A 26,586-nucleotide genomic window follows, 5' to 3' on the forward strand; every position below is an offset into this window, starting at 1 on the left:
GACAAATATAGGAACTAGCCAGTTTTCAACTGTTTTACTGTCAACAAACGATACTAGTAGATACAATTGACAAATTGATAAACTTGTATTGATTTTTTTGCTGTTGTGTAATCGGAGGTTTGTCAACAATCCTTCAATGAACTGTGGCTTGTTCTTTACATTGTTGACAAGAAGGGACATAAAGGACATTGCGTTCAGTGGGGTTCTTTAGTGAACACGAGAGTATTAGGAGGAGAACCATGATGCAGAGATGTGCTTTATGGATGCTGTTGGTTGTGGATTTTTTGGCAGTGACCCATGCAGCACCGACCATCGCCCCGACAATTTCACCAGAAGAAAATGAAATAGCTGAGGTAAAATGCTATCCATCCAGACAGACTCTCAAAAATAATTGCTACTACAGATAAGCTGATGAGGAGAGAGTCGATACTGGCAATACTTCTATTCTTAATTTACTTTACAAAGCTGAAATTTTAACCTATTTGGCTTTGAAACATTGCCAATCCAGAAATATTTATTTCCGAAAGCTGTTTGTTAGATTTTACATTGTTCAGGGTCTTTTGCTTTAAAAGAAAAAGAAAAAACAGTAGTAAGTTAACAACTGTTAAATGGTATCCAAGTACCTCAGCGCAAAAAGAAGTTTGTTACTGCAAAAATATTAAAACACTGGATGGCACTTATAGGAGGCTCGGGTTTTCGGCTTTGAATGTAATTTATGTAACTCCTATTGTTGATCAGAAATGATTTTCTGATGTATTGTTGGCCATTATTTGACATTGAATTCTGAATTATACATTCACGCGTGCATTCCACTCTAGACTTTGGACTGTATAACTACTAGTATGTGTCTTGCTTTCCATTAGAATTATCTTTCTCAGTATTACGATGATGTCGGAACGAGAAACTCTACAAGGAGAAGGCTTATTAAGACCAACTTCATCCAAAATCTGGAATCCATGCAGGCTTTCTTTGGCTTGGAGGTAACAACGATAATGGACACAATAATGCTGAAATGGATTCATTGCTGAAGAGTTATCTTTCTCTATGGTTAAAAAACATTTAGTGAATGAGACATTAGCTCATAACTCATGAATATGGGCCAATAGGTGACGGGGGTGTTGAATAACGAGACTATGGAAGCCATGAAAGCTCCCAGGTGTGGTGTGTCAGACATCAGTCGCTATGGGCATTTTGCTGGGAGACCCAAATGGAACAAGAGGCTGATAACATACAGGTAAATTGGTATGATAGTTTAGGGTGACCATATTTTGATTTCCCAAAAAGAAGACACTCTGCCCGGCCGCGAGATACTTAGGATAGAAAAATTCAGTTTTATAATAAATAAATAAATAAACGATAGCTATGTATCCAAAGACACAAATTGAAATTCTCAGAGGTTACTCAACAGACTTTATTCTTGTTTTAGCACTTTGGGGGATGATGGAACACTGCTCCGATGTTTGTTTTCTCTGTTACTGAGCACATCAGAACCAACCTTAATATATAATCATAGTCAGCAATGTAATCATTTTGTCACCATTACACAAAGGTTGTTCAAAAACTAATAGCCAAATACTTCATGAATATAAAGCAGACCCATGAAATGTAGTCCAGTGAATACACACACACTCAGTAGGCTATGTGCCAATTAAACAGTTTTACAAATTATAATCAATAAAACTGTCGTTGACAAATTGTTATTCCCACTCAATTATGATTGTCATTCACTGTTCTTGATTGCATGCAAACCATAACCAAAATAAATTGGCAAACAATTCAACCAGCATGTTTCCAAACGCAGCAGTTTAAAACTACATTTCACATAATGCCTTGCACGGTTTAGCTGACTGACAGCTACCCTATTAGCGAGCATCGGTGTTCTGCAATTCCTTCCTACGCGGCGAGACGTCTACACAATGCCAGTGTGCTTGCGCAAGCATCCGCACGCATGCGCACATCAGTTAAAAGCCGCAAGTAATCACTATTTTGTTTTTTATTGAATTTTTATTACCTTTTCATTGCCTCAAAAATACTTTAGACATGTATTTCCCTCTCATAATTTTAACCATTGTGTTTTCTTGTGTTAGCTTTTAAGTCGATTGTTGATCTGTTGACCACATTAGTCACGTAGTGTATTTAAACCGTCCTTATTTAATATACCGTAATTTCTGGACTATTGGGCGCCCCTGATTACAAGCCTCACCCAGTACATTTTTAAAGGAAAAACCATTTTGTACATACATAAGCCTCTCCTGCCTATAAGCCGCCTGTGCCCACTTAGTAACAAGAGACATTGACAAAGAAATACATAGTTTTCAAAATTTTAATAACACACCTTAACTTTTCGTTCCAAACAGCGCCGGCAAACAGGGCAGTTATATAGCAGCGGCACGGAAGTTACATAGCATCAGTATGGCGGTGTAGCACTAATTGTGCTGGTTAGTAAAAACATAAAAGTCTTTGTTAGCAATCTTCATCTTCCTCCTGTGCATTCAAACCATGGAAGTCTTCACCCTCAGTGTCGGATATGAAGACGCTCAGACGCACTTCGCCACACACCTACTCAGTCTCTCCTTCGCTGTCGCCTTCAATGTCTCCCATAATGAGGCAAATTCACTCCCAGCCTTTACCTTGTCGCGTAGCAGCCCCTCGAAACCCGTTGGTGATGGCGGACTCTTTCACAGCGCTTCACGCTGCCAGGCTCCCCCGGCAAACCTGTGCAAAAGCTGCTCTTCGCATGCGGCGAGTCTTGGCAAACGATCTCTCGCCGCTCGTCATCAAAGCTTCCCATACAACTCGGATGGCCAATTTAATTTCTTCTAGCATTTTCCATGACGCAGGTCTGCCAATTCTTCTCATGCACAAAGACGAGGGTCCGCCACCTCTATTCATGCACAACGCACAAAGTTAAACTACCGGTAATAGTGCAAACTAGCGTCTCTTCCTCGACACATATATTCCACGTGTCTCACTCCCACATTCCATGCTCGAGCGCCCCTGGCGGCCGTCAGAAAAATACACAAATTGGCCGCATCATTGCACACGCCGCAGGACCCAAAATGAGGGAAAAAAGTAGCTGCTTGTAGTCTGGAAATTACGGTAATGACATTTAAGTATTTTCTTAAGGCATTTTTTTAGTACGTTCTGTCAGTATGCATCTAAACAAAACAAGCTGAAAGTACTACTTTGGGTGTCAAATTCGCCTCTTGTAGGACGTTTCACCGATGTAGGGACATTTTGGCAGAACACCGCTAGCCGAGACAAAATCAAACATTGCTATAGAAGTTTACAGTCATCGGCAGCGCAACGATGCAACAGCAAACAGGATTTTACAGATCAAAACAGTACAACGATCCGAAAGAGGAAAACAGTTGTCGAAAGGTAAATTTAGCAAATGTACATACTGATAGCCTGTGAGCTCCTGTCGTGACAGAGGTTTATTTATGAATGAGAACTGACAGTTGATGCCAGGATAAAGCCAGTCTGTGACTGCACACGCATGCGCAAATTTGTTTCCTGGGAAGACGTCACAGGCGGCACACTACTGTAGTATTTTTTGCAAAGCGTCAGTCAATTTCAACACACGCTAATTGTTCCAATAAAAAATAATGAAAACCAGACATTTTCATGAATTTATAAAACCCTGCCGGACACCCTGGACACAATGTAAAAAGTGGACATGTCCGGGCAAAAGAGAACGTTTGGTCACCCCATGATAGCTCATATACTAAACTGGATGGGTGACTGCCAGGGAAAATAAAGCACTGTAATGTTGCAGCATGGTGAAATAGTGTTGTGGTGTGCTGGTTTACTCTAAAACATGTAGTTATTCTCCTGCCAGGTTCATTGACAGTGATATTGTAACTAAAGTTGAATTCGGGCCCTGGTTGTGACTCAGTTGTTGCCAACTCTTCATAGGAATGGTTTGAAGGAAGACAGAAAATTTGTTCTATTGTCCATGTGACCCAATCAAAAGCTGTATCTCGTACAAATACCACTTTATTTATTATAGTGCCTTTTCATTTAAAATATGGCATCCAATGTATTTTAACAGGATCACTCAGTACACTTCAGATCTGAGCCAGAGACAGGTGGATGAGACTATTCGTCAAGCCTTCAAACTTTACAGTGACGTCATCCCACTGGATTTCAAGCAGGTCTACAGTGGAACTGCGGACATCATGATCCTTTTTAAGGGTGGATGTAAGTCTATAGACGGCAGAAGGATTACCTCCCCTATAGAAATGAGAACTTTACAAGTTATTTTGTAATCCTCTCTGTCTCTCTGCAGATCATGGGGACTTTTTTCCTTTTGATGGACCGGGTGGAGTTTTGGCTCATGCAAACTCTCCCGGGAGGGATCAGGGAGGGGACACACACTTTGATGACGATGAGCAGTGGACACTCACACAAAGAGGTATCTGCACAATGGCATATCTAAGTATAGGTCTGAATCAAGTCATTACCTGCCACTGATTAAGCTACCTCCCCCTTTTTTTTCTCTTTTTTTTTTTGCTTGTCCTTGTGGAGTTCAGGTGTGAATTTGTTGCTGGTGGCAGCACACGAGTTTGGCCACGCTTTAGGATTGGACCATTCCAGAGACAGACGTGCACTTATGTTCCCCACTTACAAATATGTCAACACAAACGGTTACAAGCTGCCAGATGATGACAGGCTAGGAGTCCAGGCACTTTACGGTGAGCTCAAGTGATTTAAAATGGTTGTTGTATTATTATTATTTTTTTTCCTGCTGCCGTCCAATATAAGAGTGCAATCATAAAGGGTCATGTTTTCTATGTAGGGGTTTATCTATCGATCATGGGCCGAGACAACTTTGTGCCACCACATTTATGTTGTGTAACTCAAAAACATTTTATATTTAATCATGTAACCTTTGGTACAGAACAGCATTGTTCGCTTCATCTCTCAGGTAGCCGCACACAGCAGCCAACAAAAGCCCCTAAACCCAATCCACCACCTGAACCAGAGCCAGAAGATCCAACAGAAGACCCAGATGACCCTCTTCCAAACCCTCGTGATGAGCAATGCAACAGCAATTTAGTGTTTGATGCTGCTTCATCCATCAGGGGAGACTTGTACTTCTTCAAAAACGGGTAATCTTTTAAATTCTGTTTAAAAATGAGCAGTGGGGAATATAAACATAAAGATTTTATACATAATTATGTTTATATTCCTGCCTAGATACTACTGGAGGAAGAGTACCATGTTCCAAGGAATCCGTTTCACTAAAGTGAACACAAAATGGTCACAGATTAATACTGTTGATGCCGCATATGAGGTCCCAAACAAAGATGCTTTTTATCTCTTTGAAGGTAAAGCGCATCAAAGTGTGGTTACATAGTCAAGTGTGTTATTGAATATCCCATCTAGTGCCTGTTCATTTTTAGGTAATCAGTTGTGGGGCATTAGGGCCTTTGCAAAAACAATTCTACCAGGCTATCCAAAGTCACTGACTAGCCTCGGCCTGCCGTCCTCCGTCAGTAAAGTGGATGCAGCCGTCTATGTGGCAACGACCCGAAAAACATTGCTTTTTGTGAACAAACAGTATTGGAGGTGAGTGTTGCTAAGCACAACTCTTTCTCGCTATTCAAGCTTTCATTTGTAAAGGCTTAAAACTCTAGTCCAAAAGTGCTGCATGAAACACACTTAGAAATATCAAAATCTGATCCAAACTTTCAGTACCATAAGGTCCGATATGTACACTGCAACCCCTTGTATAATGGCTCATTGTCTGTGTCTGTGTAAATGCTGGATTTTTTTTTTTCAAAGGTTTATAGAAATCAGTTTGTGCTTTTTTCCCCACAATTTACATAATGGAATGACCTTTTAGGTGTATACAAAAATGGATATAAAGTGTATATAAAAATGGATTTATTCAGTACAATATGGCAAAATGACTCTATAATGGTCAAAAGTGTCCACTTCTTGCAACCCCAAACTATATTTTATGTCACTAGAGTTAGTCTGGCTTTTGTCATTTCCCTACCCCGGCTTCGGAGAGAGTAGACAAACCAGGAGGCGTGACAGCAAGCCGACATGCCGAGTGATGTTTCAAAGTCTTTTTCTCGGCTTTCGAAGCGAAAAATCACACAAAACTACCCTGGATCATATCACACGGCAACGGGGTTGTCGATAGTCTTCGCCGATCGGCAACCTGCCCGGCGGCGGGCAAGTTACAGCTCATCGGACTCATTCCCCTGCTGCGGTCAGAGGAGCTCCTTTGCCGGGAAAGCAGCTAGACAAACCGGCCGACGTCGGAGGAGCCTGTAGCTGCCACATGGTCAACACGAATATGGCGCAAAATAATGCTTTACTACGCGGCTAAGACGTAAACAGTGAGAGAGCGGCGTGCAGTTGTTGTGCAGCTAACATGGCAGGATGCGTCTGAGGGGAACTTTTCTACATGTCCGTCCATGATCGAACTTAAGTAAATGGTCCTTTATTTAAAGAAAGTTTGTTGTGTTTACTTTGTAATCACTGTTTTATCGGCCATTTTAAACACAAAGTTACAATTTCTGATGGGGTTGAAAATTTGACAGAACACCGGGCACACAGAGAGGGCAATAAGCCAAGTGGCATTGTCAATGGACAATCAGCCACAAAATGCAAGCCACCTCCGTGTTAAAACGTGTGCCATGAGCCTAGTATTTGACAAAATATAAAATACAATGTTTACTCACTTCCTCATAAGTCCAATGGTCCCACAGTAGTAGGGCTTGTTTTGACCACTATCCGCAGTGAATGGAAATCTTTTGAAACCCAAAATGGCTCACACGCCTCTCTCTGGTGGAGCAACAATTTTCTGCAGCACATTTGGCTGGTGTGATGCGAAAAATAAACAAATGAATCCGCAAAATCAGCTGAATCCGCAGTCCACCTGCATGCTATAAAGCAGGGGTCCCCAACCTATTCCACAAAGGCCCACTGTGGGTGCAGGATTTCATTCCTACCAAACAAGATGACAACACGTTTTCCCCAATCTGGTGTTCTACAAGTGCAATCAGTTGATTGCAGTCAGGTGTGACTTGTTTTAGCAGAAGCCTCGTTGGTTCAACTGTCTCTGCTGGATAGGCTGGAACAAAAACCAGGACCCACAGTGGGCCTTGAGGACTGGGTTGGAGACCCCTGCTTTATGGTGCCCAATCCTGGTCCTCGAGAGCCTCTATCCAGCTTGTTTTCCATGTCTCCCTCCTCTAACACACTTGAATCAAATGATCAGCTCATCAGCAAGCTCTGCAGCAGTTTGAACGATCCTGATTAGTTGATTCAGGTGTGTTAGAGGAGGGAGACATGGAAAACAAGCTGGATAGGGGCTCTCGAGGACCGGGATTGGGCACCCCTGCTATAAAGCAATGCTGTATTGTGAGATGCTGACCCGGGTGAGGTTACATTCACATTCCTCCTCAATACAGGAAGTTATTCATTTTCATGGTGCGGGATTCAAAAAATTGAAGAAATAAAACGATCGCTTCCACACACATCCAAGCGGTTTATTTCATTCAGCGGCATAAAATACCACGTGAAATATGAAATAAACATGCTTTTTGGTGTCATACGCACTTTAATGCAAAAATGCGTTAAAATCTTCATTTCATCAACTTTTTCTGAGCTCTAATGCAATTATAAGACCAAAGAGTTATTTTGCCATTATATTGCAATATGTTAATAGTTTGGATACAGCCGCATTGGGTTTGTTGCGCTAAAGAGAGTTTACTAGTCTCTCTACTTTCCCACAGCTATGATGAGACAAGGAACCGAATGGATACTGGATATCCAAGATCCATTTCCAATGACTTCCCTGGTGTTGGTTCCAAGGTTGATGCAGTTTTTGAGAATTTTGGTGAGAAATATTATTTTCTTAAAAAACAAAAAACAAAACATAATGTATACATTATTTTATATACATATATACTGTATATATATATATATATATATATATATATATATATATATATATATATATATATATATATATATATATATATATACATACATACATACATACATACATACAGGTATACTGTATAAATGGCTGAAAACACTCAGGTGATTTGAAGTTCCGCTCTGAGACACCAATTTGGCCAAATTTAAAAATTGTCCAATATGCATGTGTGATGCATCATTGGGAAGCTTAAAATCTCAATTTTTTGGGGGGAAGAACATTTTTGAAGAGGAGGGCATTTTTCATTTTAAAAAAAAAAAAAAAAAAAAAAAAAATTAAACAGCAAAACCCTAACTGGAGGTGAGAGCACGCGAGAGCAGAATTAAAGACGCCACGGTTTTAACGAGATATTATCGCGTACTTATCTTGTTTCGATCCCAAAACTCCATGTAGCATGTATCACCCAGTGTCAAGACACAGCTGTGAATGGCCACAGCCAGATTTTTTTTTAGATTTTATGGGTGAAACATGGTGATATAACAAGGGTCGTGATGCAGAAATTGGAGACAACAAGGAATGGTTGAGAATTTTCTTTTTCATATAGTTACCCTTTTACACATTATTTTTCATTTTTTTTTGTTTGGATTGATTATGTATCATCTGACATATCGGGGAAAATGTGACAGTCACAAAAAAAAAAAATACAATAAAGCGATAGTTATGAGGTAGGTAGCCGTGACTTTTTTACAGACGCCAAATTTTTCATTGTGTCATAATTTGTTTAAAAGTTTAGAATATGGGAGTGAATAATTTTTTAAGTTCGTTTTTTTTTTTTTTTTTTAACTAAATATTAGACATCAATGAATGATTCTGAACTAAAAATCAAAGACATTTTGAATAATAAATGTAATTACTTACTGTCTTTTTATGGCTAGGTTTAAACAAAAGTGGTTGCGCGACGTCTGTAAACGGGGGTTTTCAAGGTAAAACGGACAAATTAAAAATAGTTCGGGGGCTTATTGAGCCATGAATCTGCTATTGCAGCATATAGACATATTGTTCTTTCAAACACAACAGTTGTTTTGGCTTAAAATACTGCAGTTTCTTTTAAAGAGGAGTGCAAGAGCAGAAACTGCTTTTTCAGTCTTGTCTGTGTTTTCCGCCATATACAGTATATATCTCCACATATCTATATGAGTCCGGCTATGACCTCAATTTACACTGATCTCTTTCTTAGGCTACCTTTATTTCTCAGTTGGCCCAAGACAGATGGAATACTACCTGCCATATCGGCGTGTGTTAAGAGTGCTGCTAAACTATGGTTGGCTCAATTGTTACTAAGTATGAGAGCGCAGTACATACAGCACTTACTTCACAATTTATTGCATAATAATTACACAATAAATAGTCTCCCTCTTGATGACTGCTTCTGTCTCTTTTACAAATTTTGTATCATTATCATGATGATTGCCAGTACTCACAGTATATCAAAATGTTACTTCTGCCATTCTTCATTCTTACAATATTTGCCATGTTGCTGGTTTTAATTTTAGCTGGACCAGAAGAAACCAGATGAACGAAAAAGTGACAGACAACACATCATTAGCAAAATTAGTGTCTGATAGATTACAAAGAAAACTACCCAAAGTGACATATGATACCAAAAAATGCGACATTGGAATTAAATTTTTTAAAATTGTTTGGACACCACAGATGTTACCATATAATTTTTATGCCCCAGTTTTAGCAAATTCCTATAATCTCCATTGTTCACAACACAAAAACAGCAACCACAAAAGGACCACACCAGATGACATATTGTATAACTAAATTCACACACAAAATATAGATGGCGGAAACACTCAGGTGACCTTAAGTTCCGCTCTGAGACCCCCAATTTGGCCAAATTTCAAAACTGTCCTAGATGCATGTGTTATACATCATTGGAAAGCTTAAAATCTGTATTTTTTGGCAGAAGAAAAATTTTGAACTAGAGAGCATTTTTTGACACCTTAAAAGTAAATCAAATCAGGTGAGTGAACAATAGTGTCAGGCCCCGGGCTGGGCAGGTGTGTGGGTGTGTCTGTCATCCAATTACAGGCCAAGCACCTGACGGGTGGAGCAACAGCAGCTGTCGGCAATCACCATCATCAGCCTACATAAGCCAGCCAGAGCTCCACCACGTCGGTGGATCGCCTCTTTCAGTACACAGTTAGCGTGTTCTTGCGTTTTGAATATTTCTGACTGACCTTATCTGAACATCGACCTTTCTTGCTTTGCCCTAGGAATCTCGCCAGCGCCTCACGTCTCTTGTTACCTTCACCCAGGCTCTCTACACCAAAGAACTCCACTGCTCTGGATTGAATAAACGTTTTGACTTCCTAACCACGCAATCTCACGTGTCTACTTTAGGGTTGTCTACTCACGATCATAACAAATAGACATTTTTGAAACCTTTGAAATTTTCTTTAAGTTTCTCATTTAAAAATAAAAGGTTTTGGACACCCATCCTGGTACATAATAAATAATGAACACTTCAACACGATCCCCCTTTGTCTGCTCAAGTTTTTGTCAATCAATGTGCATGCACTGAGACAAGTGGGTGGATGTACAATAATAAAGAACATTTGTGTTGAGTATTTGTGGATTTAATTTAGCCCTATGTTTTATTTCGGAAATAAACATGGCTAAACGGGGTGTTAGCTGTATGGTTCATGATAACTTGACTGCATACATTTTTAAAATTTAATTTGCATATCTTTTTATGGCTGGGTTGAAACATAAGTGGTTGCCCAATGTCAGTAAACGGGGGTCTCCAGGGTAAAACGGATAAATTAAAAATAGTCCGGGGGCATAATACGTCATGAAATTGCTGTCTCTATGTCCGCCCGTCTATCTATCTGTATAGTGCAGTTGGAAAACAATGATCACTTAAAAAAGTGATGTACTTCCGGTGCACTTGCAAAATAGAAAGCATCATTCAGACTGTAAATAAAATTAACATGTATTGTGCCTTCATACTTTCAGTAGAATAGGGACTCAGAAATTAATGAGCCATGAGTTCAGGTGAAGAAACAATTACTTTGCATTCATGAACTCAGCTCTGAAATTTTCTTTTCTCTCACAAACAATAAACCATACCCATGTTATCAAAATAATGCAAAAATAATGTAAATAAATAGAAAAATCTGTGCAAACTGATAAAATGCAAAGAAAATATTGAGGGTGTTTTCCCTCAATATACCATATTATTGTTTACAATAGATACAATACTTAGATTTCACAGTGAATTTGTGACTGAGATCAGGTCTTTTTTTTTTTTTTTTTCCAAATTGATTCATTATAATAAAGATGATGATAAAGGTGAGCATGCTCCCCACGGTAGTGTGAACTGTGAACCCTTTCCTTGGGCAGTGACTCCCAAACTGGGAGGCTGTGAAAATTGTGAAAGACTGGCAAAAGAAATAGGAATAACTACGTATTTAAATTTAAACTACATCTTTAATTAAATACTTATTTACTTCTACTATTTATTTTAATTTCACACTAGTTTATTCAAGATTCGTCTTGATAGATCAGTAATAAACAGCACAATGTAGTTCTTATGCTCACGCTTGGGGTGGCGGTAATGCGCCTTACGTCTGTTATCACAGTTTGGTTTGAAAGAGAAGAAAGGCGAAGGCGGTAGTGTCGAGAAACGTTGCCAAATTTTGGCATCATTTTGGACATTTAACTATACTTAGTAACTATACTTGGTAATACTGTTGTCGCCTTTTCCTCGGATATCTTGCACAGTACAAAAGTACCACTTTCTCACAAGCGGTTGCTTCTGTCGCCTGCTTGCTAACGGCCGACTTTGGCTTATTGGCGTGTTGTAAACAATGGACAAACGATCAAAAGCACGGTGATAAACGTGAGCCCGACTATTCAATTTTAGCAAGGTAAGTCTTTTAGTGTTTGTCTTACATAAAACGTCAGTTTCATGTTCAATGAATTATGTTCAGACAGTTTACGTATCACCGCATATTTAAGTATTGTATCTTGTGAACGTCTTTCTGGCTTGCTCGTTTTGCACAGTTTTCATTCACGTTATTATTTTAAACATTTGTATTTCTAGTTTACTTTTATTACTTCATTCTCAACACTGTGCGGGTCAAATGCAACGGCATTTCGTTCTGTACTCAATTGTGCAAACTAGAATGACAGTCAATCAGGGTGTGACTGGTGACTGAAGCAGTTGGGTGGAAAAAAGTCTTAATGGATAATTTCCCCTCTTATTATGTTCATACACCTTACCTTTATATGAGGTCTTGTCTTTCTTTATTCTCTCGCTCACAAGATGGAGTCACTTAACACATTTGAATCGGAGATGGAGACTGATGGACAGGGAAGTTATTCTCTATTTCCATCTCTGGATAGCATCGCTGGCCTGTCTGGAACAACTGATACATTGGAGGGGTATGTTCATTGTTATAAACATTTTTTGAAAGATTGCTGGTTAATACCCAAACCACACACACACACACTCACACACAACTTTTAGAATGGGTATCACCTATTTTCAGGTATATTAGTAAATTCCCAGATAGCATACCAACGTTGAAAAGATGTTGGATCAACATTCCGCTGTCAATCTTGTATTGTTAAATTCAACGTCACTTTTGCACCATCAATTAATGTTGTTTCAACGTTGAAATCCTTACAAAACGTAAACGCCATTTCGATTAGGCCTGAACGATATTGGAAAAAACTATCATTGCGATTTTTGGGGAGTTTGCGATATTAAAATGAGAACATTTTCACCAAATAACTTGAATAGCTCCGTTTGGGATAGCTGCACTGTTGACGAAGAAAAACAGTTTGGTAACGCTGCCTAGCAGGAGGGAGAGTGAGACGCTGTGGTGCTGTACGAGCATGAAGCAGAAAAAATGAATGTATGTTGTTTTTTAATAAAAACCCGATCCTTTTCACCAGATTCCGATTCTCTGAAAAATTGCGCCATCGGCCCTAATTTATATAACTCAGTTTAATCCAGGATCTGCGCACTTGCTGCGTTTATGAAGTAAAACAGAAGTTTAAATGTTGAAAAAAAGAAAAACAATTGCACTTCCTCCGATGTGACTATTGTGCATGCGCACATTGTGACGGCGATGTTCAAACGATATATTGTGCAGGCTTAATTTCGATTATTGATAATATTGGAACAACGCTGAATCAATGTTATGTTTTCGACCAAAATGCCCGCTCATCCATGATTCAATGACTTTTCAATCATATTTCCTGGTCAATCATAAATCAACTATTTCTCAACATTAGTTCATCAACTATAAAACAATGTTAACTCAACAATCGGCTGCCATAACATAGAACAACATTGTTTCAACGTCACTTGACATCGAAAATTGCGATGTCAAACATACTGATGATTTTGATGGAAAATCAACGTTTATTCAATGTCGGTCTGCTATCTGGGATATCATTCTACAGCTCATTCAAAAAACAATTTGAAACCGTATCGACCACGCGAGCACATCAGGTACAAACCAGCGTTTATACCTGACGTTTTGAACGCTTTGCGGAAACGAGACGCACAAGTTAATCAGCCACATTATTTTTTGAATGTACAGTAAACTCACTCTGTGCTGCTCCATGGAGATTTGTGTGGCTTGCCCTCGTTGTGAAATCAGTATTCTCCTAGACTACAGGGGACACCAAAAAGTGTGTCTATGGCAGACGAGCGACTTCATACTATAACAGAAGTAGAGAACCCTTTTATTTATTTGATTTTTTTAAACAGATTTGAAGAATGCATTCGTACAGAAGGATACCTTTTAAAAGAACTTAAATTTGAAAAGAAATCCAGAAATCACAGTATATATTTTTTTAACAATTTATTTGTATTATACTGCTGCAGATGAGTATTTGAGCACCTGAAAAAATCAAAGTCAATATGTGGTACATTAGCCTTTGTTTACAATTACAGAGGACGAGCGACTTCATACTATAACAGAAGTAGAGAACCCTTTTATTTATTTGATTTTTCTCAACAGATTTGAAGAATGCGGTCGTACAGAAGGATACCTTTTAAAAGAACTTAAATTTGAAAAGAAATCCAGAAATCACAGTATATATATTTTTAACAATTTATTTGTATTATACTGCTGCAGATGAGTATTTGAGCACCTGAAAAAAATCAAAGTCAATATGAGGTACAGTAGCCTTTGTTTACAATTACAGAGGTCAAAAGTTTCCAGTAACTTTTCACATTTTCATCAGATTTTCAGACTGTAGCAGGGATTTTGCACCACTGCTCCACACAGATCTTCTCTAGATCAATCAGGTTTCTGTACTGTCTCTGAGAAACACAGAGTTTGAGCTTGCTCCAAAGATTTTCTATTGGGTTTAGGTTCTGTAAAACCTTGATTCCTCAACAGTCGTAGGATCATTGAGATCCTACGAAGTAGACCTTACATGGAGCCCCAGTCCGAGGGAGATTGACAGTCATGTTTAGCTTCTTCCCATTTTTAATAATTGCTCCAACGGTGGATCTTATATCATCAAGCTGCTTGGCAATTGCTCCGTAACTCTTTCCAGATTTATAGAGGTCTACAATTCTGTCTCTGGTGTCTTTGGACAGCTCTTTGGAGTGTATGGGGTGGGCAGTTTTATATGCAGCTAACTGCCTCAAACGGGTCAAAAAGTAAGACTCAAAAAGTCCACCTCCACTCAGGTCTTTGAGGCTCACAATTCTAGCTAATAGACTGTTGGTGAAATACTTCTTTGCAGCTGTATAATACAAATAAATTGTTCTAAAAAATCATACACTGGGATTTCTGGATTTTTATTTTGGATTGTCGCTCACAGTGGACAAGCACCTATTATGACACGTTTAACCCCACCCATCATCTCATTATTTTCCTCACTGTATATACATTTGTTTTGTTGCTGTTTTTACGTTTCGCAGTGAACCGCCCAGTGAAATTGCAGCAAAGCCAAACCTCACCTGGCTTGATGCTTCTCAGGTTTATGCTTTTCCATTTTTTAAACCAAAACCAAGATGAAAATATATTTGATTAGCTTAATTTCTTTTTTCACATACTACATTTAGATTGTTTTGGAGGAAGCGGGACATCCCATGCACATAAAGGAGATCAAGCAACGGATCATCGACCGAGGACTTGTTCAGTCCAAGTAAGGCCATTTGCTTTTTTTTATCTTTAAATTATATATGTATTTCAAACCATGATGAATATGTTTTGTCAAGTAATAAATTGCTGAAGTCTTAATAAGGTTATTGTATGAACTGAGCATTTTCACACTGTTTATTAACAGTGCAAAGTCAAGTCTGGAAGCGGTCATGTATCGCGAGGTAAGGAGGCGTTTATGCATAAATTCACCCCTTCAGTTCCCTTTGTTTCTGTTGATGCTGTATATTCTTCATTTTAAGTTGATTTGGTATTTCTTCCATTTTTTTCCATTTCACACTTATTTTCTTGAACTGGGGCAGATACAGTATGAAAGCGCTGGCAACAACTTTGTGTTGAGATGACAAGAAAGCTTTTAGTAAACTAAACCCGTTATGTGGCTCCTCCAGCCTCAATATGTCGGCCTCAGTCTCACATTATGTTTCAGACACAAAAAGGCAGCAGGAGATTCAAGAGGATTGAGAACAGAAATGGAGTCTTTGCATTGCTGGTGAGTTGAACAGGGGCAGTAATGCGTAAAAATGTCGTAGGATATTGACCTAATTATTTTAATACGTTTTGTCATATTATTCTGGTTTTGGCGGTCCTGCCAATGCTTGTTTGTTCACTGCTTGTTTGTAGTAGCTCCCACTTTATTGCCGCAAAAACTACTTTTCAAAAAAACAACCCAAAATGCTTTTGGGTTTTGTTCAACATGAATAAAAACAATACAATGATTTGAAAATCATGTTTAGCCTATATTTAATTGAAAACACTACAAAACAAGATAATTTATTTTTTGCAAATAATCATGAATTTAACACATTCCAAAACAACCGGGACAAGTGGCAAACAAAACTTGAGAAACACACTTGTTGGAACATGCCACAGGTGATTAACACAACATACCAACTTCATTGGAATTGGAGTTGGCAGTTTAGAACATCTTTGGTCATTATATTGGATGGAAACTCACTAGGGCCTTTGCTTAAAAAAAAAAAAAATCATCCCTCTAAAGATACATTCTCTGGGTATGTCTTTCATCTCTCTCGACTCCGTTTCCTCTTAGTATTTAGATTGTTTTATAAAAAAAGTGCCTTAACATGTGTAAGTGGGAAAAAAAAAATTCTATCGTACTGTGAATAAGTTCTAAGTTTTCTTAACCTTACGTAATTCATTTTTGTTTCATGTTTTCGTTTTTCCTCGCTGATACAGTTTAGGGTTTTTTTTTTGCAGCAAACAAAGGTTGACTGGGCATTTGTTTTGAGTAAAGCAAAAACAAACTGTGACTTGCTATCATGAATGTCAAAGGCCCAACACCACAGAGGGTGGGTGATAGGCTAAAGAGATTCTGACATTGGTTCCTTGGCTAATACTTGAAAGGTTTACCTGTATGTCAATCTCAGCAAAAGACAAATCCAATAGCAAGGAAGGATAGACTCGCATACCTCCCATCGCCAAACAAGGATGAAATGAACTGGTACAATCTTTGAGCTCTACCAGTCACTTGCAATCAATGTATTGGGCCTTCTTATGTAGACGCGAATTCATACTTGCAGCCATGGTCCCCAGTCTAACAATTTTGTGTCACACCATTTTTGTCTACGCACATAACATCAGTTATTATATCACTTATTATTTAACCTCTTCCATTATAGTTTTTTTTTTTTTCATCCAATCTCGTGATGTTATTCGCCATGGCAGGAGTCTGCTGGTGTTCATAGTCTTCTCTGTCAGACAGATGATGAGCGGCAGCAGGCTCTGAAGGCCTTTGCCACCCAAGCCTTCCTAGGCACGCCGCAGCAGAACACGGCCTCCGTTTCAGGATCCGGGGGCAGCAGTGGCGCTCCCTTTCCATCCATAGCCAATTCAGAGAACAAAGTAAAAATGAGGAGAGGTACACGTAAAAAAATGAATGAAAAGTATCGTCTGAAGTACCATCGACTGCGAAAAGCAGCACGTGCCTTGATATTTGTGAGTAAAGAAATTCTTCAGGAGAATTGCAATTATTGTTAACACAATCGAAAATATACTGAAAAACCTTTTTTTTTTTGCTGTGATAACATGTTTCTTTTACTTAAAGCAAAATGCAGCTTTGCATGATGAAGCTGCCCATTTAGAAGAGAAGGTTTTAAGAGCAAAGGAAGAGCGGCAGTAAGTAAATAAGTTCACTTTTAAAATACAGTAAAGGAGTTGCTCATTAATATTTAAAAACCTGTCTTTCTGCCTTTTTTTTTTTTGTGATTGATTGATAAAACCGGTTTGAGTTTTAGATGTATTGTTGTTGTTGTATTGCACAGGGTATCCGCGGGGTCTTAAAAGACAAAAGTCTTAAATTCAATTGATTTTCAAATACAAATTTGAAAGGTCTTAAAAATCTATTGACGTTACTTTCATTTATCACATGCATAAATCTTAGTCTCACTTTAAAATGTTTCGATTTCTGAGGACGCTATAACGTAACTACAGAGCGGAACTACCTGTGCTGCTCGGTCAGAATTGATCAAACACAAGCAGGTTTTGCTGTGCACGCGATTGCGTGTTAATAGCTTAGTTAGCGTAGTCAAAGCGGAGAAAACTGTACTGAACCGATTTACAGTAGTTACATACATGGGTAAGTGCAAATTTAATGATTTGTGGCTTTAGAACGTACAGTTCAGCACATGGTTGAAACCGGTAGAGAGAAACTTGGGCAAGAAAATTTTAAAACTTGGAAAATTGGGTATCAAGGCATTGCAATCCCATTGCGAATCTGAAAAGCACAAGGCGGTCATAAATTGCTAGCAGCAAATGCCTTTTGTGATTTACATGCTGGTTCAGAAAAGAGAAAGTTTTAGTGTTTTTGGTTAGGTTAAACATTTTGTATCACTGTGTGAACGAGCTGGGAATAAGTTCGTATACTTTGCAAGTAATTCCTGGTCTCCAATTTTCCTTCAAATCTTTTGTATGTTTTTCGCCAGTACCAATGTAAAATGGGTTTTAAATTTTAATTCATTTGGTCTTATAAAAGGTCTTAAGAACTCTAAATTTTGCTGGTTGAACACTGCAGAGACCCTGTGTTATCATAAAATCTGTGTTTAAAAAAAAAAAAAATCTGTGGAGCGGGGCCTGACTTCTCCAAACCTTTCTTGCAAATTTCCAGATTGCTGCTGTTGCACTACCAGTCTCTATCAGAGGGTGACTTTTTACCCACGCCCAGCTCCACCATTCATTCCGCTGTGCCACCGACCACAACAGGCTGTGGCTCTGGAGTACCAGCTGGCGTGTGTGGAGCACACAACCTCTCACCAATTGTAGCAGTGGATGAGGGGCAAATTAAAAAACCCAAGAAAGAACGCAAAGAGCGAGCCAGAGAGAATGGAAAGGATGAGAGTAAGTGCTCTGTTGAATAGATCAGTGTAAGAAAGTTTAATAGACAATAACTACTTCTATTAAACTCAGTTCCTAAGAAAATGACAAAAAAGAGAAAACTGGCTGATGGTTCCCGGAAACTGGTGCAACCCATCCCACTTGACTCCAGTGGTCGCCCCGTCTTCCCCATTGTGCTCGGAGGTTTAACAGTGTACAGCTTGGGCGAGGTCAGTGAAGTCGCTCACAACACACTGTTGGCATGAGAGCAAAAAAACATTTACCCATATCTCCGCAGATCATCACTGACAGAATGTTTTTCCATGACGAATGTGCTATCTACCCAGTGGGCTTTTGCAGCACTCGGGTTTTTGCCAGCATGAAAAATCCCGAGCTACAGTGCCTCTACACCTGCCAAATTAAAGATGGAGGAAGCGGACCACAGGTAAGGCATGCATGCTTAAGCTAATTGTGAGGATGATTATGTTGTGAGGATGATTATGTGTGAGATTGTATTGTGCAGCACTGTGGTTAGCATGTCTGCAACACAATTTTAAAGTTCAGGATTTGCCTCCTGTTAGGGCTGAGCAATATGGCCAAAAAATGGAATCTCATTTAAAAGAAACAATTACAAAAGATTACATTTACAATAACAGAAGACTTACTTTGTCAAAGAATTAAAAAGTAACTCTTTCCCTTCTGAAAAAAGAGCTAATCACTGCTCTCGCGTGCTCTCTCTGAATTGCCACCTCTGTGCTGTCGGATCCAAGATACACTGTACTTAACTATTCTCCTGGGTTGTGCTGAAAATTTTATATAATTTGGGGAGAATTGAATATGTTTGAGGCCCTCCTAGTTATCATTTTTCTTACTGGAGACTAGGCCTGTTGCGATAACAAATTTTAGTGTGCGATAATTTATCTCATAAATGATTGCGATATGTGATATTATTGCGCCCCCCCCCCCCAATTAAAAAAAAAAAAACAATTTACAATAGCACAGTGAGAATACAGTATATATTAATAGATCAAGTACACCTATTTAAACGCGAGAAGAAATCACAACTAAAAACAATAGACCATGCCTCGTAAGTAAAAGAAAACAATATTAATACTGCACAGAAACACAGAATAAATAAAATGTGGTTTTCAAGAAAAAAATATAATTGCTGTTAATAACTTAAGCATTTAGGCAAATGAAAACTTTTCCCCTCATAGCTTCTGCAATGGTGTTCCATAGGGATGCAAAGATTCAGTTAAGTCACGGTTCGGTACGATTTTCGATCTGATTCAATACATTTAAGGCTCTGGAAAAAAAACCAACTGTTTTTTGTTTCGTTTTTTTTTTTGCAAACGAGCAAAAATTAAATTGCCATCATAAAAAAAGCTCTCTTAGCAGCTAGGTGTACTACATGAGCAAGACATCCTATTTGTGGTCCGAATCCATCCGTGTCACGTACTCAATTAACAATACTTGCAGCATTATCTATAGTCACGAGTATGGATTGATTTGGCCTGCTTAACTTCCATTCAGTCATAGTGGTTTTTAATTCATCGATGTAGTATATGAACTACGTGTCCCATAATCACTCTGGGCTCACGTAGCCAATGGCATGGGACGTAGCACATCTAGTTTGCTATTTCATGGTATCTAGTGTGTGCGCGCATTAAAAAAGTTAGCAAACGCCACAGAAGTCACGTCTGCTCATTACTGCACAACACCAGCATATGACAGTCGACTTTCATAAACAGGACGAGTTTGAAGCACAGCGCTCTTAATTTGCCACTCAAATATCCCGTGTTGTGCCGAAAAATAGCCGCCCCGCGTGAAATGTCACCCCTGACGCGAGCACCCACACGTCAACAACACCGGCACGCCAGAGATGGTCCGTAGTCAATCTGGAGCACTGATGCGGCTGGTATACGTTGGACAATAGGATATAATGGGAACGAATGGCTCCGGCGCTGTTTTTTGCCGGACCTGGAACGAAGATGCATTTTGCGCAGTTGGTAACAAGGAATCCGAACTTATAACAGCATGTCTGCCGCATGCGCACGCGCACGCGAGGCATTAAATCGCAGCGGAAAAATTACCGCCTTCATTTTTATTTGTCGTGCGATAAATGGAAATATTGCATATTGCGACAGGCTTACTGGAGACTAACAAATTTACAAGTTTATAAAGAGAATGTCTTTGAGATATTTACTTAACAATTCTTTTATTTCCTATTGTTTGCAGTAATGTTTGGCTGCTTTTTTCAGCTTTCATTTGAAATGCATGTGAAAGTCCAGATGTTTACGGTGATGCATTGTTGCTGTGTAGGCTACTGTCATTTCCAGTTAACATTTTAAAAACGGATCCTAGTTTTGTCCTGTCTGTGCATGCACGTCTTTTAGAATTATGTATGATGTGAAGGTTGAAATATGCATTGTATCATTCATAGTGTTATTTTTTCCAATTAAAATCCTGTTTAGTTTGAGATAGTACCTGAAGATGATCCCAAGAATGCCATCGTGGCTTCTTCTGCCCTGACGTGCCACTCCAACCTGCTAAAGGCAATCGCCTCAGTCAGGTACTAAACTTATCAATGTTCAAAACCCAAATAACAAACAAAATACACTTTTAAACTTGCTTTGGATGCTTGTCTCTGAATGTGTCTCATTTGACATCAAATGACTGTTTGTGTGAGACGGTAACTCGAGATGCATTTTTTTTCTCCTGCAAAAACTCTTGAATTTACTTCTATGGTTCTAATGCATCACCTCAGTTCCAAGACTGTCGCCCCGATTGTGCCATCTGGAGCAGACTTCTTCGGCTTTTCTCATCCCACCATACAGAATCTCATCCAGAGTTGCCCAGGAGCGCGCAAGTGTAACAAGTACTTTACAATCAATTTCTTTTCTTTTTGGGTACTAATGTTTTAGATTCGCCAAGTACTTCACATTTTCACATCTCTTGTGCCCTCAAAGCTATCGATGGATACGTTTTGAAGTGTGTCGCCCAGGCGATGGGCAGAATTTGATTCCTCACAGCCTGTCTGACGATGACCCCTCCATCAACTTTGAGGCCTATCAGCAACACCGACGCTTTAGCGACAAGACGGAGCAAATCGCAGGTTTGCTGCCAAATATGACATTTCACTGTAAAGTTATGTATGTTTTTGATCTTAGGTGCTCAAAAGAAACTCAGAATGAGGACAACCCCTTTTATCTTATTAGACTTCATTTTTTTTTAGCAGGATTTCGGATTAATTTCAATTTGTAAACCTACAAAGAATTAAATCAATTATCAGATAAACAAAAAAATGTAACTGCAAATGTTCAACCTTTTATTTAATTATTTACTGACAAAATGAACATGTTCAGGCGGGTGTTTCTTCTCTGCTGTACCTGGGAAAGTTCTCCCCATTGCTTCCAATAATATTTTACCTTTTGCAAGCGCACCCACTTTTAAAAAACGAGATGTCTGACCTGGCCAGAGATGGAAGACGTGAGAGAAACAGCACTGAACTGGACCACGACAGGTCTCATGGCTCATCACGGTGGTCACAATGCAGGAAACGAGGGATTGATGGCAATTTGCGGTTAAAGAGAGATGATGTTGGTAATGATGGTGAAGATGACACTGACACAAACAACAGAAATGCCAGTTTTACCACTCCGGAAAGCAGAAGCCAAGTGTCCCGCATTGGTCAACGGGCTGACTGGGGCAGCCAGGTGGAGGAAGATGAGATGAGGAGGGATGTGCAGAAAGACATGCAACGTTACAGAAGGAGGATACTTGCAGCAGATTTCGCTCAGAGGGAGAGGAAGATGTCTTCGGGCTCTTCTGAAAGCTGTGACTCAAAAGAGGGCGACAACATAGAGATGGATGAAGCTGTGTTGCTGCGACGACAGAAACAGATCAATTACGGCAAGAATACACTGGCCTATGATCGATATATCAAGGAGGTTCCCAAACACATGCGACAACAAGGCATTCATCCAAAGACTCCCAATAAATTCAAGAAATACAGTCGGCGTTCCTGGGACCAGCAGATCAAACTATGGAAGGTCAAACTCCATGCCTGGGACCCACCAGCCAAAGAGGGAGAAGACAATGCCAGTATTGACGAGCTCAATTTTGAGGATGTTATGGACATAGAGCTGGACTTTCCTATTTTAGCAGATTCTGGGAATGGTACATGCTCTTTCACCACGCGCAGCTTGTCACTGGAGGATGACTGCAGGAACTCCGAACAAAATACAGAAGACCGAAAATACTGTAGAGCTTGACATGGCATAGGTCTTTGCCCACTCCTTCTGTTCGTATACATCTTAAATATTTTACTTTCACTCAACCCAACTGTAAAATCCTTTCATTTTTTCCTGAAAGTGTTCAAGGATTAAATCATTCAAATTTCTAGCTGAGAAGTACATTACTAGAAACTTACTTGGGATAACTCAGGGATTGTTTTGTTTTTTTTAACAATATTAGATTAGTTTAATTGGCTTGTTTTGGTGTTCATAGAAGCACTTGAAATGCATGCAACATTGTTCTAAAATGTTAAACTTTTAATGATTCGTTTGTAAAGTGTGATATCATTGTGCAAAAAAGTGGGCGGGCACGCTTGTTGTTTTTTTTGTGTTTGGTTTTCTCAAATTATTTTTTAATAGAAATGTTATATTTGCTTCTTGGTAAAGACTTTGAAATAAAAAATTAAAATTTGTAAAAAAACAAAAAAAACAACAAAAAAAACATGTTCATAATCTACATAAACCTAAATATACACAACATTTATTTTCATAATGTGAAAAATCACTGTCCTCGGCCATTGCACATTATATGGTTCGCACAGTGGAATAGTATTGCAAAGTAGACACTAAGGCTACGTTCATACTACAGGTCTTAATGCACGAATCTGATTTTTTCGTGTTTTTCCGACTCGAGTGAGGCGTTAACTTGACGGTCTGAACGTGACAAGTCGCATAGAACTGGACCATTTCAAATCCGATCTGGGTCACTTTCGTATGTGGTTCAAATCCGATCTGGGCCACATTTTTCCAGACTGTTGCAGCGGTCTGTACTGTCCACTCTCCCAAATCGGATTTCATGCAGCAATTACGTCATCAAATAGTGAGAGAGACGCTTACCGTAGCGGTGCCGCTGTGCGTTATTAGCGCCTAGCTTGCAGTGAACACGGCTTTTGGGGAAGGGCTGGGCTTGACAACAGTCATAAAAAATAAAAATGGGTTCAGGATAAGCCTGAGAATGCTCAGTTTTCTCTCTGCTCCAATTGAGCAATATTTCAACATTGCCTACACGGCCGAGGTCGGGGCAAACTGCCCGTATGTGTGTGTGACGTGTACGGACCGTGCGTGCATGCTATCGATCCATATAAACTTTGAATATAAGCCTAAACGGGGATTATTTATGTCTGTTATTTGTGTCCTCCTTTTGAAAAGCAAAATATGATATCCCTGGAATGACGGATGACGTGTGTCATTTGTTTTGATGCTTCTGCACATGCGGGTCGTCTTGCTCAGCGCGTGTCAGACTCCGAATTAGTGCGCATGCGTAATACTTGAATGGTCTCAATGGACAAAGGCAGTCTGAACGGGCATGCCAAAAAAACAGATATGACAAAAAATCGGATTTGTGCATTAAGACCTGTAGTATGAACGTAGCCAAAGAGACAAATCAAGAAGTATTGGAACAAATTATGCTACCTCCATCTGTGAGTTTAAAGTTTTTGCCTTAATTGTACAAGTAAAGAACAGACTGCAAATGTTCCCCATAAAATATCATATGTAATCATGTTTCCTCTTTTGTTTTAGCACAGGCACCGCAGTGTCCTAGTGCCTTGCATCTGGCTGTTGCCTCGGTGAAGCCGTCGACCTCCTTTTTCAGCTCCTGAAGTTTCGGTGCCTAAAATGCCCCTAAGGTCATAACAGTTCTAGAGAGAAAAAAAATAAATTATCGCAATAAATACCTTAAAACTATATATTTTTTGTGTGTGTCACCTTCATCTTTATTGATGGCCCTGGTATGCATGGATTTTTGTGTGTGTGTGTCTGCTATTGTGCCACCAAACATAAGGTTGTTTAACATGTGTTCAAATTGTGTGTGTGTGTATATATATATATATATATATATATATATATATTTTTTTTTTGTAAATGAAAAACGCTTATTTGTGAGTAATAGCCTAATGTAAAAAAAACAAAAAAAAAGCAAAAAAAAACCAGTAGATCCAAGTTTTCGCTAGTTGCAATATTTGCCAGGGGTTTTCTACGAGTAAGTAAGGATTTTATAAAAAGGAATTCACATTTCAGATAATTTAGAGACATTTCTGAATGTATCATTCCAGGTATTACCATTAACCTGATAGCGATTGATCAAAAAAGGGGGCGCAGGTAATGCTGTGTTTGCGCCATAGACAGGGCATGCTTTGAAATCACACGGCCAGTCCTTCCATGCGTATCGTAGAGCTGCTATCTCAGTAGTTGATTTGCAGACTTTGGCGGATATCAGAATGCTGGTGATAGTCCACTGGACAATGGACACAGGAATCCACAGGGATTGAAACCCACAAGGGGCATGTGATTGTGAACAGCAGATCTGAAACAACAAAATGATGATGTTTTAGTAAATTACACGTTTGAACATGATCAAGCATTTCATAGGCTAGTGTGTCCCAAACTTTTTTAATAATAAAATTTATGAGTCATTCCTAAATCGGAGAAAATTTGGGTTTAAAAATTCTTGAAAATAAAATTTCACGCTGATTTTCTGCTACATAATAATCGGTTATATACTATCAAGGGTTTGATTAACTAAGTTCCAAGATCATGGTAAATTTTTGTTTGCATGATTTGGTGCTGACATCAAATAATTTTATAATCAGGGCGACAGGGTTGCCTATCCATAATAACGTTAGCTTTCTCTCAAGAGTAGAATCTAGCTTTTACTGCTGATCCACAGAACTAACTTAACTTGTGTAAATATGTAAAAAAAAGTGTTATTCCCTTTATGTTCGAAACTGTTGTATAAGGTAGAGTAAGTCATATCATCAAGTCTTAACTATTTTATAAAAACAGAAGACAGGACATGCATTTTGCTTACCAATTATTTTGGAAAACTATGTCAAGCATCTCGTGATTCACTGCTTACATGTACCATGCTAACAAGATTATAGTAACAGGGTTATGTGCATGTTAAGGGGTACATGTTTAACAAGTAATTATTAGGGCTGTCAAAAGATTCAAATTTTTAATCGAGTTAATTACAGCTTAAAAATTAATTAATCATAATTAATCGCAATTCAAACCATCTATAAAATATGCCATATTTTTTCTGTAAATTATTGTTGGAATGGAAAGATAAGACACAAGATGGATATATACATTCAACATACGGTACATAAGTACTATATTTGTTTATTATAACAATAAATCAACAAGATGGCATTAACCATGGATAGAAAGACTTGTATTTCTTAAAGGATAAATGTTAGTACAAGTTATAGAAATGTTATATTAAAATCGCTCTTAATGTTTTCGTTTTAATAACATTTGTAAAATTTTCAATCAAAAAATAAACTAGTAGCACGCCATTGTTGATGTCAATAATTACACAATGCTCATGGGTGCCGAAGCCCATAAAATCAGTCGCACCCAAGTGCCAGCAGAGGGCGACAAAACTCCAAAAAACACAAGTAACAAGTGGACATTGCACTGTGCTGTCATTTTAATCTGTTTGAGCGGGGCATGTGCGTTAATTGCGTCAAATATTTTGACGTGATTGATTTAAAAAATTAATTACCGCCCGTTAACGCGATAATTTTGACAGTCCTAGTAATTATTTAAAATATGCACTTCAGTCTGTAGTAATGAGGCCCTATTCTCACAACAATGCAAAGTAAACTGGCATTACTCAGAGTTTGGTCACTCAATTCTTATTATTGTTATTATAATAATTATTATTATTATATTAACTCTACTTTTGATTGAAAATTGTACAAATTTTATTAAAACAAAAATATGAAGAGGGGTTTTAATATAAAATTACTATAACTTGTAACTATAACATTTGTCTTTTATGAACTACAGGTCTTACTATCCATGGATCACTTAAACAGAAAGAATGTCAATAATGCCATTTGTGGATTTA

The 26,586-nt window shown here is 38.7% G+C and overlaps 4 protein-coding genes across 10 annotated transcripts in view; 3 read left to right on the top strand and 1 right to left on the bottom strand.

Moving 5' to 3' along the window:
* The first annotated feature begins 141 nt into the window (after positions 1 to 141).
* On the top strand, positions 142 to 9,323 carry LOC130917395 (stromelysin-1-like). Its single transcript, XM_057838746.1, has 11 exons — positions 142 to 353; positions 864 to 980; positions 1,107 to 1,234; positions 4,055 to 4,203; positions 4,292 to 4,417; positions 4,536 to 4,697; positions 4,931 to 5,114; positions 5,203 to 5,333; positions 5,409 to 5,574; positions 7,758 to 7,861; positions 9,141 to 9,323. The coding sequence occupies exons 1-11, from the start codon at positions 240 to 242 to the stop codon at positions 9,242 to 9,244; spliced, it is 1,485 nt and encodes a 494-aa protein (XP_057694729.1). The 5' UTR covers positions 142 to 239; the 3' UTR covers positions 9,245 to 9,323.
* A 2,232-nt stretch (positions 9,324 to 11,555) lies between these two features.
* Positions 11,556 to 24,532, top strand: tbrg1 (transforming growth factor beta regulator 1). Of its 4 annotated transcripts, none has more exons than XM_057838740.1 (15): positions 11,556 to 11,844; positions 12,243 to 12,361; positions 14,868 to 14,925; positions 15,012 to 15,094; positions 15,236 to 15,272; positions 15,518 to 15,598; positions 16,825 to 17,061; positions 17,171 to 17,241; positions 18,230 to 18,459; positions 18,529 to 18,665; positions 18,734 to 18,880; positions 20,910 to 21,007; positions 21,203 to 21,313; positions 21,405 to 21,550; positions 24,257 to 24,532. In XM_057838740.1, the coding sequence occupies exons 2-15, from the start codon at positions 12,243 to 12,245 to the stop codon at positions 24,271 to 24,273; spliced, it is 1,572 nt and encodes a 523-aa protein (XP_057694723.1). In that variant the 5' UTR covers positions 11,556 to 11,844; the 3' UTR covers positions 24,274 to 24,532. The 4 variants fall into 4 exon arrangements, with proteins under 4 accessions (XP_057694723.1, XP_057694720.1, XP_057694721.1 ...); XM_057838737.1 differs by having other exon boundaries at positions 24,252 to 24,530; XM_057838738.1 differs by having other exon boundaries at positions 15,536 to 15,598; positions 24,252 to 24,528.
* The window catches only part of LOC130917394 (sialate O-acetylesterase-like), a 28,465-nt gene continuing 21,286 nt past the window's right edge, over positions 19,408 to 26,586 (bottom strand). For 3 of the 4 annotated variants that reach the window (XM_057838743.1, XM_057838745.1, XM_057838744.1), the window contains one exon: positions 19,408 to 25,035. In XM_057838743.1, coding sequence (XP_057694726.1) covers positions 24,739 to 25,035 — 297 coding nt within the window. In that variant the 3' untranslated portion in view covers positions 19,408 to 24,738. The remainder of the gene's footprint in view (positions 25,036 to 26,586) is intronic. The other variant, XM_057838742.1, reaches the window with a different exon arrangement.
* Positions 21,801 to 22,734, top strand: LOC130917397 (histone RNA hairpin-binding protein-like). Its single transcript, XM_057838749.1, is given in 2 exon segments — positions 21,801 to 22,660; positions 22,662 to 22,734. Coding segments are annotated over 2 exon segments (822 nt in total). The 5' UTR covers positions 21,801 to 21,896; the 3' UTR covers positions 22,720 to 22,734.

Source organism: Corythoichthys intestinalis, chromosome 6 (genome assembly GCF_030265065.1).
Source record: "Corythoichthys intestinalis isolate RoL2023-P3 chromosome 6, ASM3026506v1, whole genome shotgun sequence".
Classification (NCBI taxonomy): domain Eukaryota; kingdom Metazoa; phylum Chordata; class Actinopteri; order Syngnathiformes; family Syngnathidae; genus Corythoichthys; species Corythoichthys intestinalis.

Coding starts and splice junctions, on each gene's coding strand:
- LOC130917395 (XM_057838746.1), top strand. CDS start 240: ATGATGCAGAGATGTGCTTTATGGATGCTGTTGGTTGTGGATTTTTTG. Junction 1,235..4,054: donor AAGAGGCTGATAACATACAG/GTAAATTGGTAT, acceptor GTATTTTAACAG/GATCACTCAGTACACTTCAG. Junction 4,418..4,535: donor GTGGACACTCACACAAAGAG/GTATCTGCACAA, acceptor TGTGGAGTTCAG/GTGTGAATTTGTTGCTGGTG.
- tbrg1 (XM_057838737.1), top strand. CDS start 12,243: ATGGAGTCACTTAACACATTTGAATCGGAGATGGAGACTGATGGACAG. Junction 15,095..15,235: donor CGAGGACTTGTTCAGTCCAA/GTAAGGCCATTT, acceptor GTTTATTAACAG/TGCAAAGTCAAGTCTGGAAG. Junction 15,273..15,517: donor AAGCGGTCATGTATCGCGAG/GTAAGGAGGCGT, acceptor TGTCGGCCTCAG/TCTCACATTATGTTTCAGAC.